General features: G+C 29.9%; 1 protein-coding gene and 1 long non-coding RNA gene across 4 annotated transcripts; one reads left to right on the top strand and one right to left on the bottom strand.

Annotated features, from left to right (window-relative positions):
• Positions 1-3,307: 3,307 nt before the first annotated feature.
• LOC149880118 (uncharacterized) lies at positions 3,308-8,587 on the bottom strand. Its single transcript, XR_016446181.1, has 2 exons — positions 7,972-8,587; positions 3,308-6,434 (listed from the first exon to the last, which is right to left on the bottom strand). It is a non-coding gene; the product is annotated as an uncharacterized LOC149880118 (long non-coding RNA).
• A 701-nt stretch (positions 8,588-9,288) lies between these two features.
• Positions 9,289-17,273, top strand: LOC149880117 (GTP:AMP phosphotransferase AK3, mitochondrial-like). 3 transcript variants are annotated; one of them, XR_016446180.1, is made up of 7 exons: positions 9,289-9,371; positions 11,461-11,667; positions 11,793-11,899; positions 16,641-16,706; positions 16,788-16,883; positions 16,968-17,035; positions 17,149-17,273. XR_016446180.1 is itself a non-coding variant. In XM_090070307.1 (7 exons), exons 1-7 carry the CDS (start codon positions 9,320-9,322, stop codon positions 17,252-17,254), a joined length of 657 nt encoding a protein of 218 aa, XP_089926433.1. In that variant the 5' UTR covers positions 9,289-9,319; the 3' UTR covers positions 17,255-17,273. The 3 variants fall into 3 exon arrangements, 2 of the variants coding, with proteins under 2 accessions (XP_089926433.1, XP_089926434.1); XM_090070307.1 differs by having other exon boundaries at positions 16,788-16,838; XM_090070308.1 differs by lacking the exon at positions 16,968-17,035 and having other exon boundaries at positions 16,788-16,900; positions 17,078-17,273.
• Positions 17,274-21,583: the final 4,310 nt, after the last annotated feature.

Genomic DNA, 21,583 nt, shown 5'->3' with positions numbered 1-21,583 from the left:
GAAGTGGAAAAGTATGAAGAACTTCTACAAATGCAGAACAGAATGAGGCGTAGTTACATCTCTATATAAAAGCACTGTTTCAATATCTTTCCAAAATTACATAATTCATAGAGGAAATGGTATATCATTCATTGAATGTAAATATCTCATCTGAAACATAAAAAGCATTCAAACAAAAGAAATTTTTATTACAAAAGCCTCATTAGCATTCCAATTAATACCTCCATAGACTTGATTAAAGGAAAATATACAATAAATTGTTTGTTGCATATTTTCCAAATACGTAGAATAACTACGAGTTCTTTAGTTTTTTTATTTATTTATTTTTTGACCTTCCATTTCTATAGATTTTTCTTTACAACTAGTTGTTTGCAAACTCCTATAGTGTTGTCAATGTATGCTTCATTCAATTTCATTTTTTGCTTCTAAAAATTGGTGAGATGGTTTGCAAGTTTTAAATAGAGCAGTATTTTACACTCTCAATTGGATTGAGGGTTGTGATGATGAAGAAATTATTTTCAAAAGTAGATGTGGCTTTTAAGTATTCACAGAAAATGGTGACCCTGATGATCTTAGTTGGAATCCTGATTATGATTAAGTGATAGTTTAAAACTTTGCAACATAGTTTTTTTCTTGAGTAATTGTGTGTGTTGTGCTCTGTTTCAAAGCCGCTCGGAATACAGGAAATCCCCGTCGCGTAGCACAAGCAACAGTATTGTGAGGAGGGAAGATGAAGAAAATTGTAAACATTATCTTTAAGTTTTACCCGACTCAAACACGCTACATTCGAACAAGGAAAAGAGTGAATCAACCAAAAAACACCAGGTGGACACACATGTCTAATAACATGAAAAATGAATAAGTCACACCATAAATGATTAAAACTGTTTTTGCAAACACGACTTGAAACACAATCATATGATTTTAATTAGTAAAGTTCTAGAAAGTTCTGTAGCCACTCTGATGTAAAGACTAATAAAAAGAAAACTAGCAAAACTTGTTTTAAAGAATACCATGACTCAGCAGTTGAAACTAAAGCACTGAACGCACTTGAAGAAAAAGAAATCTATTGTCTGGACGAGAATTCAAAATAACACCTGCGGACAGATAAAAAAGGAACGGTTGAGAAAATCTTTTAGATTTTTTTTGGGGAGATTTTTTTTTTATTTGTTTGAGAGAGATTTTAGTAGATTTTCTTGAGGCCTCTCTTTAGAGAGATGTTTTCGGGAAAATTTTGATGAAGTGTTTTAAAGAGAGTTTTTGAAGATGTAGGGGAAAGGTGCCTATGATGGCATAGCGCCTATGATGGCATACTGGTCATATTTCCAAAAATATTAGTTTTGGTGCATAAGTGATTAGACCAACATGTGTATATTAGTAATTCATTACTTCTGATGAAAATTCGTCCCTCTGTCATAAATAATGCTTTTGTAATCAACAAACATAAATTTTCGCATGTGGTGTTGTAGTTTTAATGCCCTCATATATTTAGAATTACGATTTTATTATACATCATACAGAAGTGAAATTTTCATGCATTTCATCTGCAGGCTTTGTACATTTATTAGAATACTTATTTTAATGCTATGCGTACAATAATATAGACACAGCTTTTTTTAATAAATATGGTGACTCTTTCCTATGATGGCATACCGAGGAGTTGCCATCATAGGAAAGTCTGCAAAATGAATTGAAAAAAATGCCTGAAATAAATTTTAATGCGCATAAAAAGGTGATCAGGCTAAGAACAAAGATGAAATACAAGAGTTTGAGAAACCAACACATTTGGAAATGAGATCTCCCCTATCAGAAGCTTCCATATGCATTGAATCTTCTGTTTCAACGAAAGGATAAGATCTAGTATACAAAAGTTGTGTCCGGTGCCTTTAGCAACCCATAAAATTGAATTGAAAAGGGTACGAAAACGTGGAAAAACTGGACCTCTAAATAGCACACCGGATATCCAAGAATTAAAAGATAAAGACAAAAGAAAAAGATAACAAAGAATAGGAAAAATTTGTTAGAAAAATAAATAGAAAGACGACTGTTGAAGAAAAATACTGCAGTGAGGAGATTAAAAGAAGTAATAATAAAATGGATTTTGAATCTGATACAGCATTTTTGTATTGTTATGAACTTTATTCGCTGTCTTGCTCTAAAGAACCATGGATGCAGATCTTGGTATCATTGTTTATGTGCAGGCATAAAGAAAAGTAGAAAAAAATTTATATGAGAACTATGCTTATAGACCAAATATTTATTATTAATTTTGTTTTTTTGATAAGTTGTGTTTCCATTAATAAAAAACAAAATAAAATTCTTGTTTGTCTATTTTCTTTAAAGTATGCCATCATAGAAGCAGTTAGTTGCCTATGATGGCATACTTGTATTTTTTTTTTTAATGGTATAAACTTATAAAAAAGCAAAATGGTAAAAGTTCTGAGGTTCATTATTATTCTGCATGCTAGAGAGAATACACCCATGTCAAAAATTATTTTTTAAGTTTTCAAGTAATGACTCAGAGAAACGTCAAAGTTAAGTATGCCATCATAGGCACCTTTCCCCTATTAAGAAAGAGTTATAAAAGATTATAAAAAAAGATTTTAAAAGAGAAAGAAAAAGTTTTAAGAGATTTTAAGAGATTATATAAAAAAAGAATTTAAGAGAAATTTAAGAGATTTTGAAAGAGGATTTTATGAGAAAAGAATTTTAAGAGATTTTAAAAGAGGATTTTATGAGAAAAGGATTTTTGAAGATTTAAAGAGAATTTAATGAAAAGAATTTATGAACAATTTAAAGAGGAACTTATGAGAAGGATTTGGTAAGGAAATGTATTTGATTAACTTTCAATTTGCGTTATTATAAGTGTTAATGTATTGTTATTTGTATGAGTTAATATTAAGAGAATATATTTATTGATGAGAAATAATTGAGAATATTGATTAAGAAAAATAAGTAAGAGAAGAAAAATCAATCGTAAGAATTTTTATTTTTGTTTTCATTTTAATAAGGCAATATTATCACTGTAAATATTTTTATTATTGCTTTATGCGTTAAAAAAAAAAATTGTTATTAAAAAGTCTGATGCTCCTATCGCGCTTTTACCACATCTGCGTTACACACTGACAGTCCTACCTCACATTCTATCACTCTCTATATTTGCGCTACCATTACACTTACATAGAACCAACCACCACAGTCACATTTAATAATCACATCCTTAACATAGAAAAAAAATTAATAAAATCCGCCCTCACAGTATACTAGCGTAGGTACGATAATCTCGTCGGTCTCTATGAAGTCTAGCATAATTTTTTTTTTTTCGTTATCGCTCAATTCAAAATTCCGAATGGTCATAGTGGACAGTTTCCCAGCCTGAGTATATATAATTTTTTTTTTAAGTAGTTAAACTTGATTTTAAATTTAAATTCTATTCTACTTAACAGGGGGTTTTAATAGAAATGTTAATATTTTTATTATAAGATATTGAAGTGAAATTTTTAAATGATGTACTTCTTGAAGAGTATCATAGATTTATTTATTTGTTCACACCCTGTCAAATTCACGATCAACCTCATGTGAAAGGACCAAAAAATCCTTGCAGCATTATACAGACCTTATGTGTACATTTGGAGGTGTTTTTAAAAAATTTTTTTTTTTTTTTCGAGCCTGATTTTTGTATTTTAACATGTGGATGTTGGATTTTTTGTGTTCGAGCTGGCTTACTTACCAGCATGGCGCAAACTCAAAACTTTTATATATTTATGATGATGTTAAATGAGGATGGTTTACAAAAAATTACGGCATTCGGAACTTGGGGAAAAAAATACCCCGACAATTTTTCTCTCTTGACCCTCGTCGAAGAAAACATTATCTTTGAAAAAAAAACTACGTTATTCTATAGTAGACCACACCTTTTTTACATAATTCAATTTTCATCAAAAGCACTCTTGGTGTTTAGAAACGGTGACCATGTAAAATTTACAACTCCCTCAATTTGAGGGAGGTTGCATTTATTACATGGTTATTACTCTTAAACACGAAATGAAAAAATCTTTCAAACCTCAATTTTTTAATGAATTTTGATCTACTTTAGGATAAAGTCGTTTTTTTTTTCTAAAAAAATTATCTTCGTAGATGGAGTTCAAGAGGGCAAATATACTGGGGCATTTTGGTAAAAATGGCGAAAAATGTTGTTGCAAAAACTATCTTAAACATTAAAAAAAAAGAAGATGCAACCTTAACCTTAATGTTTAAACTCTAAATTTAGCTAGGTTGAAATTAAAACATTTTAAAACATTTCATTTAAATTACTCAAAAGGTCGAGATAAGTTCTCAACGGATGTCTACCTATATATGTTAATTTAGCTCCTTGCAAATATTTTAACTAAAAACTGAAAAAAATTAGCCAAAAATATACAGATACTTAGGTGTGGAATATTAGACACAAGAAATAAATGATATTTTTTACAGATTTAAATCAACAATTTTAATTTTTAATTCTAGCATATTTTTATACATTAGTTTGCTTTTCTTTGTAACAAATGCTTGCTGTTATAGTCAACAACACAATTATAAATTTGTTTTCCAAATTCTGGATGTTCAGAGTAGTTCTTGTATCGTTCTCAATGAGCATTGAATTTTGAGTGCAATATTTTAGATGCTTGTTTACTAAAGATTCCGAGTGACGATTGATAATTTATCACAAAGTCTTCAACGTGGTAGAAAACAGCATGAACCTTTGGTGTGACCAATATTGGAAAAAATAGGAAAGATGTTTTGAGTTTCTGAAATCCAGTCTTATAGCTTTCCTTTAATGTTATTCCAAAAAATGAAGAAACAACTTCTTTGAAAACTCTTAAAGTTTCAATAAAACTAATGGCTTCTTAAGCACAACCTTTTTCAGCAATTCGTTAGAGAATGTCAATGTTTTTTAAAAGGGTGTCCACCATTATACGGCTGGAGCTGATTGTGCAACTCAGCTGACTATTCTTTGGCGCCAGGCCGCAAGTCTGAAAGATTTTTGAAAAGATGATTAACATTTTCAAGAAGAAGATGGAGTTCCATTGGCGGAATAACATCTAAAATGAGCACTGAGTTGGACAACAATATTGATCAACGGTGAATGGATTACATTTACAAAAATTTTTGCAACGTTTAAATTTGAGCCATTAACAACAAACACGGCATATCTTTCCTTCAATGTGCCAAAAGATCTTAAAGATCCACATTCTCATAGATTGTTGGAATCGACATCAAGTGAGCAGCAAGGATGCTTGCTTTAATGGGATTGAATCCCATGAATGTTATTAGCCATTTTTAGATGAGATGTAAAATGCCGCATCATATACTTGAATAATATTCATAAACGCTTCGACATTCTCGTATATTTCAGGTAGATTTTCAACAATGGCAGCAATGAGTTGACGTTTAATACCTGTGTCTCGAGCTATTGAACCTGTTAGCATAAGAAGTTTTTTTTGTTGAGAACTACTCGTTTCGTCACTATTGTCAGTTACCTTAACAACAACCAAGTTCATTTTCAAAAATGATCCTCCGCCATCAATTTCAAGTTTAAAAAAATAGTTGTAGCTGTAATTTCTGTCCAACAGCACCTTGTCAGTTAAATCCTCCAAATTTTTGTAGTGAATAACATGTTTTTGTTATTCAGCTTTTCCTTTTGTTGTTGCAAAGCTGACAATTGAATGCTGAAAGAAATCTTGCAATTTTTTTTCCGGCAGCGTTGAATTTTTGGTTGAAACCTTTTTCAACAAGTCGAGTTCCTGTTGCTTTATTGAGAGTTGATGCAAGTTTTCTCATTCCCGTGTTATATAGTTCAGTGTTTAACTGTACCTTTAACAACATTTGCGTTGTAAGTATACGGCATGTTGATTTTAGTGCAGATTGTGGGACTATCAAAATAAAATCGGATATATTGTAAGCTGCTGATTGTAATAACTTTCAAACTGGCATTTAATAATGTGTATCAACATAAAAGTAATAATAAGTATAAATGTAAATAACAATTTTCAATGCTTAATATTGTTGGTTATACTTTAAATGTTTTAAAGTAAACTGGCAAGTTGTTTAAATGTCATGTGAAAGAAATTAAAGAGTTTCAAGATATCACAAGAAAGGAATGGAATTGAATTAACTTTAGAAATTAATTCACTGTTAGTGAAAATTTATTGGACTTTACAATTTGTACATTTGATAATGATTTTGAAAACAAAGCACTAAGGAAATTCCAGGCATTTTCCGGTGTTTTATGTATGAAATGGGTTTTTCAGCACACAATGCATGTTGAGCAGTTGAAGATCACATGCAAAAAGTTTTCAACACATTTCTTTGGTTTGCTCACAAATCCTCAGGGCTCAATCAAGAGAAACAGTTTTGATCCCCTAAACCAAAGATTTTGGTAAGAACATGAAAATCTGATATGAATATAACGGCTCAGGATTTCACAGCTTCATTTGAAAAGAAAAATAGAGAATGGATAATTGCGTGGAAATGGAATACCAAACCTGAAAATCTGGTGAATAGAATTGCTGAATATACCATCCCCATCGGCGTTTACGCACAACTAAAAAACGATCTTTTTTATGCGAAACTACAAGCTATTTCGGCGAAATGGCAACTAAACTTGATTTAAAGTTAATTCCAGAGTTTAGTGGAAACGATCAACAGTCAGTTGCGGAGTGGCTGGAAAAGGTTGAATTGGTATGTAAAATAATTGGTGTAACCGATCTGGCACGTGTGGTTCCTCTCCGTCTCACTGATGGTGCATTCGTAGTGTATCAACAGTTAGCAGAGACTGATAAAGAAAATTTTAAGAGAGTAAAAGGGGCTTTGCTTGAAGCTTTTGCCGTTGATGCATTCACAGCCTACGAGCAGTTTGTCACGAGAAAGCTGAAACATGGAGAAGCAGTTGATGTTTATTTGGCAGAACTACGAAGATTGTCTACCCTAATTGGTGGGCTACCAGACAAAGCGATCGCGTGTGCCTTTGTTGCTGGGCTCCCCGAGGAAGTTCGACGGATGCTGAGATCGAGTTCTCGTATGGACGATCTTACAACTGTTCAAATACTTGCGCGAGCAAGGACTCTGATGATCGAGGAACGGAACAACGGGATGGTGGAAAAATTTGCTGTAGCTGCAATGAAAAGTAGTGATCCGAGGTTGCTAGAAGATAAAACACAGTCAGTGTGCTATGAGTGCAAACTTCCCAATCACTTTGCGAGAGATTGTCATTTAAGAAGACATAATTATCGAAACAAGTCAAGTAGAAGACGGGAGTCAAGCGATGTGCTGTGTTACTCGTGTCAAGAGTATGGACACATATCAAGAATGTGTCCAAAAAACGGAGTGAGGGAGAAGACGTCTGCGCCAGTTCTCTCCCTAAACAATCAATAATGGCGTTACCTACCATGCTCTTGGATATTAACGGTGTATTTAAGGATGTGCTAATTGACTCAGGATGTACCTGCTGCATCATCTATAAAAAATGTGCGACAAAAATAACGAAGAAAGAAGTTAGCGTGGTAACTGTAAATGGACAACAACAGCAGTGCGAAGGTGTTAGCCAAACTCGAATCACCGCGCCAAATGGAAATACAGTGTATGTGGAAGCACTTGTGGTCAATTTCAAACCACTGGGTTTTTGTTTCATAATGGGTATGAATGGAATAGTGGCACTTGGTGGAGTATCGATTTCTGCAACGCGGGATGTTTGTTTTATGAAAAAAGAAGCATGTTTACTTGGTCTAAAAAGCGATTTGTCAATAGATGTTCATGATATGAATATAACGGCTCAGGATTTCACAGCTTCATTTGAAAAGAAAAATAGAGAATGGATAATTGCGTGGAAATGGAATACCAAACCTGAAAATCTGGTGAATAGAATTGCTGAATATACCATCCCCATCGGCGTTTACGCACAACTAAAAAACGATCTTTTTTATGCGAAACTACAAAATCCTTACTTTATAAAGTTGTTGGTATATTCAACTAGAGCAAATGTGTTACCCACATCATGGTCTGGGGTCTAGCAATGAGCTATAATCAGAAAAGTTTTGCACTAAAAGTGAAAAATTCAACAAAAAATCAGCGCTAAAACTCCCATAAGTTTTGTTATACTGAAGGGATTGGGATAAAATTTTTCCCAAATCTTGGTATTGGCGTAGGCTACATTGCCACCAAATTTTATTGATCTATGATTAATGGTATGGATTTTATAGCAGTTTTGCTATGTCAAAAAAGAAGGTAAATTTTTTCCAATTTTGCAACTTCAAATTCACTATTTTCCCGCAGACGTACCTAAAAGATTTCAAAATTTGCACCAGGTTAACCTGGGATGTGTACACTACATGGCGTACTTTATAACAGGCTTATTCCACTGATCTCTGTAATAACTGGATGGCGCATCTCTAATATCAAAATTGACGCCAAAATCGCCATATTGGAAAGCCTCAGAACGCTGAAATCTGATATGTGTATTTAAACGTTCTCACTATTTTGTTTACAATTTTGCCCTCCCGAGAAAAACATTACACCACGTGATTCATAATTGCCGCTTAATTACGAAAAGAAAAAAAAAAAAGAGTAAAGTGTTTCTTTTTTTCTGTTCAAAAAAACTCGCCTCCAGTTTATGACGTCATCAGCACGGTGAATAGGCCTATTATAAAGTACGCCATGGTACACTATCATCCCATATAGGTGGCATTCTCGGGTCAGCTAGGTTGGCAATATCGGATTTCATCATAACAGTGTATACGAATTTACTATAGTTGCGCGGTGTTGCACGCCGAACGACGATAAAATCCTCAAACAAATAACATGGTATAAGCATTGTGCAAGCTCTATTGGGAAACTAATAAATCCTTTCGGTCCTTGAAATTAATCGTTAACAAATTTTAAGTGATTTATTAAAAACTTTAATTTGCAAGTGTTTATATATATATATATATATATATATATATATATATATATATATATATATATATATATATATATATATATATATATATATATATATATATATATATATATATATATATGGCTGATGATTGCCGTTAGGCATGAAACTTAAAGTTCCATAATAAAAGTTTTTTTCTTTATCGTTTTTAATTATAATTATAATTATATATATATATATATATATATATATATATATATATATATATATATATATATATACATATATATATTATATATATATATATATATATATATATATATATATATATATATATATATATATATATATATATATATATATATATATATATATATATATATATATATAAACACGCTTTTTCAGATGTCTAGAGTACTAAAAGCTATTATATTTGGAGCCCCAGGATCTGGAAAAGGTGTTGTGAATATTTATTATAGTATATATGTGGTATTATTACTAAGTGAAGAAAAATTGTAGATTAATTTTTTGCTTTTAAGTTAAAGGATAGCTGTGTAACATCTGGTGTAAAAGTTGACTTGTATAGTTGTTTTTTTTTACCAAAAAATGTATCTCCTAAAAATAGAACATAGTATGAATAAAGAAAACTGTGAGAAAAATTTTCTAATCAGATTTAATTTTGATAACTGACACTGTGCACAATTCATATTATTTTCCAACCAAATATTATCAGTCAGTCATTTTAGAACTTATTGGCATACCAAAATCAACCTTTTAACACCAATTGAGTTTCTACAAACCTTGAACTACGTGTGTGTGTCTGTGTGTGTCTGTGTGTGTGTGTGTGTGTGTGTGTGTGTGTGTGTGTGTGTGTGTGTGTGTGTGTGTGTCTGTGTGTGTGTCTGTGTGTGTGTGTGTCTGTGTCTGTGTGCATCCTTTTTCTTTATACAAAAGTAGCTTCATAGACTAGCATTTTTTAAATGAAATGACAAATACAAATTTTAAATATTAATTTAGAATGTTCATATTTGAGCTAAGTTTTTAAGCCTACTTTTAAATGTTTGAATATTTATAAAGTAGCAATTAAAAAAACCCTCTCCTTTTTTTTTCACTTTTTGCTTTGTAATTTTGAAATATTTTATAGCAATTGGTTGAACTTTTATAATAGGTAGCTGTTAATACTACTGTCCAACTTTTAAATACTTTTAATGAAAACTGCAAATCATAATTTTGCAAACATTAAAGTTTTCTAGTTCTTTTATTATATAAGCAAATTTTACAACCTGTAATTTATTTGAATAGTTTTAAACAATAAATTTTCAAACTGCGGAATGGGAAGATCAAAAGGAATTTTGCAGGAGAAACAGGAATTAATTATTCACGAAGTTTTAAGAGGCTTATCTCAGTGTTAAGATGTAGTTTGATTTAGAGTTTCCAAAACGGTAGTTTTATTTTTACTAACTGTTACAATTAGTGGTGTGTTAATCAAAAAAGTAAAAGATCACCTTGCATTACAAATGAGAGTTAAAACAGCATCATCACAATGCTCTCAAAGCACTGGCTTTAAACTAGCTACTTAATTTGTCAAAGTGTTGTGAGAAAAGTACAGAATCAACTGTATTCTTAATTCTTAAACACACATTCTGTATGCTTTAGGTTTTGGAAGGTGCATTGCTAAAAATCTTTTTGGTTTTCTATAAGAATCATATTGCCTGTTTACTATAAGAATCATATTACCTAGTTTACCATCTTTATTGGGTCTGATGTAATAGAGTTGACAGCTTTTTGATCAAAAATATTATTCCAAGTATTAATTTTTGACTGTTAAACATAATGGAGGAATTGTAATAAATTAAGTCTACTTCAATTGCAACATATTGAATTACTATATTAATGGCATCCTTGAGAAAGTTTTGTACAAAGAAATCAATGCTTTCATATCTCAAGCATAAGATGCCACTTGGATTGAGCTATCACCACAATAATTATTTAAAATATTCTGCTAATACTGTTAAAAAATTGTTTCAATTAAAGAATACCTTTGTCTTGGACCATAACAAAATCCACCTCTTAATCTAACTGAGCTTCTTTGGGTCCATTAGCAAATAGATAAAAGAAAACCAACAAACAAAATTTTTTTTCCATAGAAATTGAGAAAACCCGGAATGAAATACCCATCCTCATTAAACTTGTGGAATCCATGCTGAGATGTCATCAGGGTGTTCTTAACACAAAAGACTAAATTTGATTGATTACCTCATGATATAAAAATAAATCTTTTTTTCCTTTGTTGTATTGATTGCATTATTTTGATCTGTGCAGTTTTCTGTAATGTTTTTATAAGTTCCACAAAATCAATAAGTGCATTAAAATAAGTAAGCAATACTAATGCTTTCATCAAATTACCGAACAAAAAGTGATCAAAGAAGTTCTCATTTTTTGGGCTGCTACTGTATACCCATATAATAATCCAAGCATGCTATATATACTTAAAAAACTTTTTTACTGTTTTATATCAATTTTAATCAAATAATTTTATTATTTAGGAACAATTTCATCTCGGCTGGTGAGAGATTTTAATCTGCTCCATATATCTAGCAGTGACTTAATACAAAAGCAAATAACAGCTCACACACCTCTAAGTCTAGAAGCTACCAAATACATGAATGAAGGAAAACTTATACCTGATTCCATAATGATTAATATCTTAAACAAAGAGCTACAAAATATTAATCAGAGTTGGCTCTTGGATGGTACAGCATGAATTGAAACATTTGTTTATAAATAAAAAAATTTTTTACAATTTTTTTTACAATTTCTTTTCATGTTTTTGTATACAAAACATTAAAATAATACTTTTGTTTTTTTTGCTAATTAGGCTTTCCTAGAACTCTGGCACAAGCAATAGGATTGGGACAATTTCAGAATGTACACCTAGCCATCAATTTAGATGTTCCTTTTGAAACTATTAGACAGCGCCTTGAAGTAAGTTTTATTGATTTGATAGAGTTATAGTATTGCAAAGGTCATAAGATCTAAAAGTCTAAAAAAAATCTGTCATAAAACTTCTGGCTTTTTAATAACTGTTTCACGAAATCTTGGCAAATTCAATAACAATTTTTTCATTGCAGTTGTTGATAGATTCTTCCAGGCATCTTCTAAAAAGTGCCAAAGAATATTTTTGGGTTTTGAACAGTTGTTTTGAATATTATGATCTAATTCTTCTCATATCAACTTAATGGGGTTCAAATCCTTTGGTTTTTTTCTTTTCTATATATTCTCTATATACCATTACAATATGTTTTGGATCTTGATGCAGAACAGAACCTTTCTCAATTAAATATAGATCTGTTGGATTTGCATTACTCTTCAGAATATCGCTAACTTTCCTTTTTCAATATACCATGGATTCTTGTAATTTCACCTGTCCCACTAAATCAGAAACAACCTCACGTCATATCTGAGCCAACACCATGCTTCACTATTAAAGCAATACAAACTAGTATCATCTTCTCTTCAGATGTATTTCATACATATATTTGTCTATTGAAAGTTGAATTCATCTGTCTAAAGAACCTTAAATCAATTAGATACATTCCAACAGTTATCCTTCATTTTAATCTCTTTTTCTGTTTTATTTTCTTAAAAAATAACTTTTTTACAGCAATACAATCTTTTAGAAAATGTATTTTGAATCGAAATAACTGACCTTGGTAGGTGCAACAGGTTCACTATGACTGAATTGTTTCTACAAGTTGTGTTATTGATCTACATCACTTTAATTCAAAAGATAGGCCTAACTTCATTATAACAGCCTAAGTTATCAACTGTTTGTGGCAAATTCTGGTATATTGATGAGTAGCAGCAGATCCAAAAAAGACAAGTTTGGTTCTGTCAGACCAAAAGGTTTTTGCAATTTTTTCAAACTGATTGACAGTCTCCTTGACAAACAATTTTTTTGAATTACTTTTTTTCAGAAGTGGTCATCTCTTTTGAAGGTTCTTTTCAGAAGTGGTCACCTCTTGTGAAGGTTTTTTTCAGAAGTTGTCACCAGTGTTGGAAAGTATTTAAAATACTAGTATTTTTAATTTGTAATTTAAACACTTTTAAAGTATTTTATTTTGTATTTTAAATACTTTTTACGCCAAGCATTTTGTATTTGTATTATAAATACCTTTTTGACCAAGTGTTTGTAATTTAAATTTTTTTATGGTATTTTTTACAACACTGGTGGTCACCTCTTCTGAAGGTTTTAGCTTTCAAGTTTGATTGCATTAAATGTCTTCCTATTGTCACAATACTAGGAGTAAAAGTCAAATCCTGTTTAATCTTGGTAAATTTGGTATTTGGGTAAACATACAATGTTTGGATCTTGTCTAGCATTTGCAATTCTCTTTCTTCCTCTTGTTTCATGTTTTGACTCAAATTTCAATGATTTTGGTAACCATGGTAGGTGAACATTTGACAGTATCTTGAAATTATTTATAGGTTCTACCTTACTTAAGGAGGTTTTGGATCAATAAACATTTTTCTTTAGTGCTATGCTGTTCATGACTATTTAAGCAAATTTTAGGCTTTAAAAAAGTCTCATTGTTATGGTCTTCAAATTTTCAAAGGATTTTCCAAGTAAACAATAAAATGATTAAATTTATTGGTTTGTAGGAAAAAGGTTTATAATTACTATTTAAAGGTAAAAGCAATTCTCAGTACTTGAACTGTTATATTCTAAGTACTTGAAATTAGGGAAAAATAGCCTTTTAATACAAGTCTAATATGGAGATAAATTTTCTTTAAACTTGGAGCTTTATCTTCAAAATTATACAAAAACTTTGTACAATACAAAGTATTGAGTGAAACGATTAAATAAACATTATTTTAATGAAGAGTCATTTGAAATTTTACTTTGTACAAAACTTAGATAGTCAATCAGTTCATATTCATCTGCCATTAAACTTCATCAAACACAGTAGTTAAAAAAAACAACAAAAAAAAAAAAAAAAAGGTGTAAAAGAAGATAGAATATCAACAAGACATAACAAGATAACAGGTCACAACCTAAGACATAATAAGAAAAAACAAGATCATAACAAGATAACAGGTCATAACATAATACATAATAAGAAATAACAAGATCATAACAAGAAAACAGGTCATAACACAAGACATAATAAGACAACAACAGGTGCACAAGGTTTATAAAAAAAAACAAATGAAACCAAATATGATCCATGACTTTTATTAAAAAAAAAAGTATTTCCAAAAAGCTGAACGCAAAAACATATTTCATTAAATAAGAGTCAACTAAAGTGTACAATATCATGAATTTAAAAGAAACTTTAACAAGAACCAAGACTATAAAGTGGAGAAGATTACAAAGTGTTGAATCTACTAATACACCTAAATAGAGACACTAAAGAACTAAATGAAGCTGGCCAGGGTAGGATCCTACTTAAAAGGTAGGATTTCCAATTTTTTGACACATGACCAAGACATAATCAACTTTCAATTATGTCATATGTCTACATCAATCCAGATAATTCAAAACTTTCAATATAACAAAAAATTTCAGACATTTTTAGAAAAAAATTGTTTAAGCAGAAAAAGAACTTGCTTGAAAAAATTAAATTACCTTTTTAAATTAATTGTAATTCCTCACTTTAAAACACGCAAGTAATGAACATACTATTGATGCAGTGGATATGGCTTTTGCCATTTATCATTTGGGCAAATAAAAACCATATCCAATGCATAACTAGTTACTAACATTGTTTCTGCCATTAATACGCAAAGTGGTTCACTAATTGACAGTATAAAAACTTTAATGTTTATTTAAACAGAAAAGTGTTAAATTATAAATTGCAATTTCCATAACAAAGAAAAAGCTAGAAAAATAAAAGTTAATGAAATTCTTAAATAATGAAATAATGAAATTCTTCTCATGAAGAACTTATTGCTTCCACATGAAATATTTTCCTAGGGGAAAACTTTTGATGTATTATTGGTTTAAAGCTAAAACTAATTACCAATTTTGCATTTTAGAGAAAACAAGGTTTTTCACGTAAATTGGAAAAAAAAACAAATTTATATTGTATATAACAAAATTTACTTCTTGTTAGAATGCTTTAGACACTATTTGTTTTGTTTTGTATTGCAGCACTTACAAGTATTACAAAACATCAAAAAACAACCAATGACATTTGACTTTAATACTGTACTTATTGTCTTTTGCCTCTATACCAATGATATATCAATGAAATATTGCTTTTGTTTGAAGATAAAGCTCTAAGTTTAATGATGTATTGCTTTTGTTTGAAGATAAAGCTCCAAGTTTAAAGAAAATTTATCTCCATATTAGACTTGTATTAAAAGGCTATTTTTCCCTAATTTCAAGTACTTAGAATATAACAGTTCAAGTACTGAGAATTGCTTTTACCTTTAAATAGTAATTATAAACCTTTTTCCTACAAACCAATAAATTTAATCATTTTATTGTTTACTTGGAAAATCCTTTGAAAATTTGAAGACCATAACAATGAGACTTTTTTAAAGCCTAAAATTTGCTTAAATAGTCATGAACAGCATAGCACTAAAGAAAAATGTTTATTGATCCAAAACCTCCTTAAGTAAGGTAGAACCTATAAATAATTTCAAGATACTGTCAAATGTTCACCTACCATGGTTACCAAAATCATTGAAATTTGAGTCAAAACATGAAACAAGAGGAAGAAAGAGAATTGCAAATGCTAGACAAGATCCAAACATTGTATGTTTACCCAAATACCAAATTTACCAAGATTAAACAGGATTTGACTTTTACTCCTAGTATTGTGACAATAGGAAGACATTTAATGCAATCAAACTTGAAAGCTAAAACCTTCAGAAGAGGTGACCACCAGTGTTGTAAAAAATACCATAAAAAAATTTAAATTACAAACACTTGGTCAAAAAGGTATTTATAATACAAATACAAAATGCTTGGCGTAAAAAGTATTTAAAATACAAAATAAAATACTTTAAAAGTGTTTAAATTACAAATTAAAAATACTAGTATTTTAAATACTTTCCAACACTGGTGACAACTTCTGAAAAAAACCACCTTTATCCGTCATGGTTTTTACCATATCTGTTCAATGCGGCTAGCATGGTACACATTGTACAATTTACTTTTCAATACATATTGTAAAACAGAGAGACCATTGCAAATAAGGAGATCACTTTGACATAACCAAAAGAATTTCTTTCAGGTAAAACGTCTGCGATAATGGTAACCAATTTTGATCTACCGACAATTTTTTAAAAGTAATGTATCTGGTGTATAAATAATAAACACGATTTAAAAGTAGAGAGATTTTGACATTCATTATGAAATAGAATGAATGACGCAACTATCGTTAGAAAATAAAAAGCGGGTTAATAGTTTCATTACCTTTTTTCGATGAAACGTAAAATTTCTTTTCTGTATTTTTTCCCCTGATGTTAGTTCAGTAATTTCAGATTTTAATTCTTATTTTAATAATTGGGGTGACATTTAAGTTGTAATTATCGCTTTTTTCTCCCTTTTATAATTTACTAAAGTAAACTATTGCTTCATTTGATTAAACTGCCAACCTTGATTTAATATTTTTTTGAACGGTCGACCTTGAGTTAACATTTTCTTAAACAGCTAATCTTGAAAAAACATTTATATAACGATAATTTTAAAAATGATTAAAATTTTTGGTTTTAGGAACGTTGGGTTCACAAACCATCAGGCAGAGTTTACCATTTGACATGGAGTCCACCTAAGAAACCCGTAAGAAATTTGAATTAAAAAAATTACTTATAGATTTAGCTAAAAAAACTAAAACTTTCCACTGATTATTAATACATTTAGGGTCTTGATGATGTAACTGGTGAAAAATTGATTCAACGTGAGGATGATAAAGTAGGCGAAATAATTATCCGTGAAGAACGTCGTTAGAGTTGTAAAGTTTGTAAAGTTACTTAGTGAAGTATTGTTTGTATTATCAATCTCTTCAATTTCTTTAAATTTTAAAAAAATATTTTTTTTTAGCCAGAGATAGTTCAAAAAAGATTAAAAGTTTACGACGAATTGACTCGCCCTCTTCTCCATTATTATAAGTATGTTTATAATTTGATCCCTTTTCTTTTTTTTTTTTTTAGTTCGAGAAAAAGATTTTTAAAATATGATGAAAGGTTGTAAGTTTTATTTTTAGTGCTTTTTTTTTATTTAGAGAAGCTGGTATACTTCAGACTTTTAGTGGTACTGAATCAGACGTCATTTATCCTGAGCTTCAGAAGTTCATGAAACTTTTCTTGGCTAGTTTTAATGCAGAGTAAAAAAAAAAGATATCTTGAATTGCTTATTTCATATTTCAATTTATTTCTAATTGTCTCTGGGTAATAATTTGTAATACAAAAATTAAAACAGCCATTCAAACGCTTAATTGTTTTCAAAATAGACACATGGCTTCCCACCAATTGTGTTTCGGAGAACTAATTATTCAATGCTCTAAACTTAATGAACTTTAAGACGTAACATGAAACAAAAGAAATAAAACGGTATTTTTTGAAGGTTTGTAAAAATCTTTAATGTGTTTTACTAATAAAATATTTTATAAAATTTATTTTGATTTGCAAATTTAATAACTCATCTTTATTTGTTTAATTTTAGTCAATCTGGAAGAAACTAATACTAAGATAACATTTTCTTAAACAAAATCCTAATTTTTATAAATTCGATCAGCTTTACTTTTATACCCAGATAAAGTGCTTTCGTAGAAATTAGTGTGTTTTGTTTGCTAAAAGTTTATTTATAGAATTCTGCGTTATTAACGTTTTACTTAAGAGATCGAGGCTCAAAATACTTAGTAATAAATTTCAGCTCATTCGTTCTAGGATTTTTTTTTAATTTTAACAATGCTGTAGTTCTTTAACGAGGATTTTATATTTTTTTGATTCTAAAACTTGGAAGTTTTTTTTTATTATCTTTAACATCTTGATATTCTTAGACCATTTCATGTTTTTTCCTTGCCCCGCTTTGATAAATCAATCCCATTGATGATTTATGTTTTATGTGAAATTTTCTGTAAAGTATGATCATAAATTACTTATGAAGTTAGTTGTGTAGTTTTGATAAATAAAAAATTAAAATAAAAAAAAAAAAGTTCACTTTTAATTAAACAATATTAATCAAATTTTGGAAAACGGAAGAAAGCGAAAACAGTTTTGAAGTTTTAAAGAATTAAATCATCTACGATCTTCCTTATGGAAAGATTTTTATAAAATAAAAGATTCATAATAATGCTCCTTTTAGTGAACGTGATCTTTTGTGTTTTTAGATGGATTATTGTAATCTAAAATTTTCCAATTTTTAGATTACAATAATCCATCTAAAAACACAAAGAAATCTCCACTATCAAAAAATAGTTTATTACTTAGTATATTCAGCTCAAGTTTTCCAATTGACTAAAAAATTGAAAAGTGTGAACTTGACTTTGATCTTGACATACGGGAGATAATCGTTTTTAACATTGCCGAGTTCAAAGGATTAAAAAAAGGCTGAGAGGGAGCCAAGGATAACTGTTCCCACTGCTACACGGTCAGGAAGCTGTATGCAAGTAGAAAAGCAAAAATAATTTTTCGAGCAGAAAAAGTCCATGATGTTAGAGTTTCCATAGACAACCTTGAATTTTCTCAAGAAAAAATTTGAATGGAAGGAGTTTATTTGCACTTACAAGTCTTTTACTGGTCAACACACAACTGTAGCCTTAGCCGAAGATTTGAATAAGGTTTTCCGAACTGAAGCCTCTTTCCTTTGAACCAGTACACAAAGGATCCCCGTCTATGATTCAGAAGAAACACAAAAACCTCAATTCAAAAAACAATCGGTGCTGATTACTTGATAAACTTAGTGTTGTAAAAAGCTAGCTAAAATGAAATTTTCAGTCAACTCAATCTGAAACTTTCCTGAGGAAGGTGACTAACATTTAAACATTAGATGACAACAGTAAAACTGTATTCCAATTGGTGGTCACACGAACAGTGTTTGAAATATAGTCCTAGGACTTTTTGGTAAATTCACAAAAGAAAAAATTGATGCTTTTATTTGAAACAGCAGTTGGAGGAAGAAAATTTGATGGAAGTTCTGAGAAGGGTTGTTGATATAAAGAAAATTTTATAAAGAAATTGTTTTCTTAATGGCAAGAAAATTTCTCCAATTCTCAGGTAGTGAATTGTCCAGTGCTAAATACTTTTCACTGATTGTTGACTCCTCACCTGACACTACACACTTTAATCAATCTGCAATATTTATCTGTAAGTGAGCGAGAAAGAGGTGGTGGAAGAAAGATTTCTTAGGTTTGAGCCTTCTTGTGGACATACCGGAAGGGCTATTGTAGATGTAGTCAAGAAAAGAATAAACGAGTTTGGCTTAAACATTTAAGATGCGATGCGAGCACAACTGAAAAATAAGAACCCAAAAATGGACTTAGCTCCTTTTGCAGTACATTCTGTAAACTTACTTGCTTTAAATGCTTTTGGTAACTGTGACGCTGCATCCGATTTCTTTGGATTTCTTCAATGCCTGTATAATTTTTGTGCTTATTCAATTCACAGATGGCAGAAAACCAGTTGCTTCTGCTTGGCGAGCTAAAAGAGATTTCTAAACAGTGGTGCACAAATTATTTCAATACAATAGAAAAATTTTCTTCGTCCCGTTTTAAAAGGTATTTTATCATGGACGATGGAGATGCGCTAAATTGCAATCTAAACCAGAACGAATTATTGGCACAAATCAGTAGTGAATTAAACAATCTGTTTGCGTGAAAAAACAGCTTTGAAGAGGAGAATCAAAGATTGAAATTGTGTTGGGCAAAAAGAGTCTTCCCCAGCCTTGTAAACCTGATTAGAGAAACCTGTGTGTCTATATATATATATATATATATATATATATATATATATATATATATATATATATATATATATATATATATATATATATATATATATATATATATATATATATATATATATATATATATATATATATATATATATACACACACAGTTGTATTATTGTTACCTTTCGAAAAACGTTTTACCAAATAACTCATAAAAAATTATAAAAAGTAGGAACCAAAAATAATAAAAATTAAATTTTTTGTATTTTGTTTTTCTACTATGATAAATTCGTTTTCCAAACTGACTACAATAAATTCGTTTTGCGCACTAAAACTGTTTTCAAAATGTTTCTATTAAGGTTTTTATTTTTGTTTATCAACATAATATTTTAGTAAATTTTTAAGAAAAATTAAAATGACAAATTCAAATTGAATTTATAAAAACTGTTTATTAAATATTAAAGAGTTAATTGTTTTTAAATATAATATAGATATGTAATTATTGCATATTATTTTTATATAGGGTTTTAAGGAAACTGAGCAACATTCAAAGCTTTTTTTTAACATAAAAGTTAATGGCTTCAATAGTTGCTTTTATTGGGACAAGAAAGATGATTAGATGTGAGAGATGATTAGATGGACGAGCTGACTGTTAAATGATATGCTGACTTATCATTATCATTTTAATTTAATATTAGAGAAAAAGAAAATTCATCTTCTGGTAAACTTATGTCTAAAAATTTCTTTTGTACACAATTTTTTAACAAATGCGTTAAAGCATTAACAAAAGGATGTTAATTAGAAAATTTTTTGCTTCCCAAAATCTTAGCCGCAACATCTGCAAAATATCGCTTTTTTTTCGTAGGGAACCATTTGAACATTACAATCGATTTCCGTACCTTCTTTTTAATTAGACCACAACTTACTTCAGTAACATCACATTGGCTAACTTATTGGAGATCAAGGTATTTTTTGTTGTCAGGTTAATCATTATCCTCGAGAAAAATAATCTCTCAAAAATCGTGTGATTCTTCTGATTTTTTTGTCTTCATCAACTTGCTGATCTATTTGTTTTTCTATATCCTGCTTTTGATATAGTATTTAAATGACAACCATTTGGCAAATCATAGCTGTTGATTTAAAGGTAATTCCTACAGGTCTCCCAACTTTTTTCATAACACTTGCTCTGCATACATTGATTTGTTATGTGAACTAAACCTAAGTTCCAAACTGATATTCTAGTGCATGCAAATTACTATTCAAAAAGCGACAGTTACCTAATAATGTCTATTAATCAAAAGATAAAGGAAATCCTTTTCCTATACTGAAATTAGGTTTTTTATGCTGGCTATAAAAGAATTTCTTGTGTTTTTGTAGTAATCTACAACTATTTTGCGCCCTGCGCTTACTTTTATGGGTAACCGTTTGAATCCTGTAGCTATAAGACCTGCACGTATAAGACCACTAATCTTTTTTCAGTCAGTTTACTTACACATCACCGTGTTTTTTCTCACGTCAAAAATGTATTCAAACATCAGAATTACTTTTGTTTTCTTAGTCCATGTAAGAAGCCATTATATTTGCGAAAAGGTTGTTGTTTAAAAACATCTAATTTCTGCTTTAATATAAAATATTAAAATTAAAAGAACTTAGTATGACAATCAGTAAGTATTTCATTCAAGACTAAGGTTAAAAGTTGAACCATTCAAGAAAAATATTTATCACTCAAAGTCAATATTCATAGATATAATTAATCACATAACTATAA

The sequence above is a fragment of the Hydra viridissima genome, unplaced genomic scaffold (genome assembly GCF_058129835.1).
Source record: "Hydra viridissima isolate aposymbiotic clone 2 unplaced genomic scaffold, HvirCarnegie_v1 scaffold_13, whole genome shotgun sequence".
Classification (NCBI taxonomy): Eukaryota; Metazoa; Cnidaria; class Hydrozoa; order Anthoathecata; family Hydridae; genus Hydra; species Hydra viridissima.
The sequence above is the reverse complement of the archived record's forward strand: the minus strand, read 5'-3'. Positions and strand labels throughout refer to the sequence as shown.

Bases quoted from the DNA above. Each gene is read 5' to 3' on its own strand.
- LOC149880117 (XM_090070307.1), top strand. From the start codon at position 9,320: ATGTCTAGAGTACTAAAAGCTATTATATTTGGAGCCCCAGGATCTGGA. The intron at 9,372-11,460 runs GTGTTGTGAATA...TTTATTATTTAG, and splicing joins AGCCCCAGGATCTGGAAAAG to GAACAATTTCATCTCGGCTG. The intron at 11,900-16,640 runs GTAAGTTTTATT...TTTTGGTTTTAG, and splicing joins CTATTAGACAGCGCCTTGAA to GAACGTTGGGTTCACAAACC.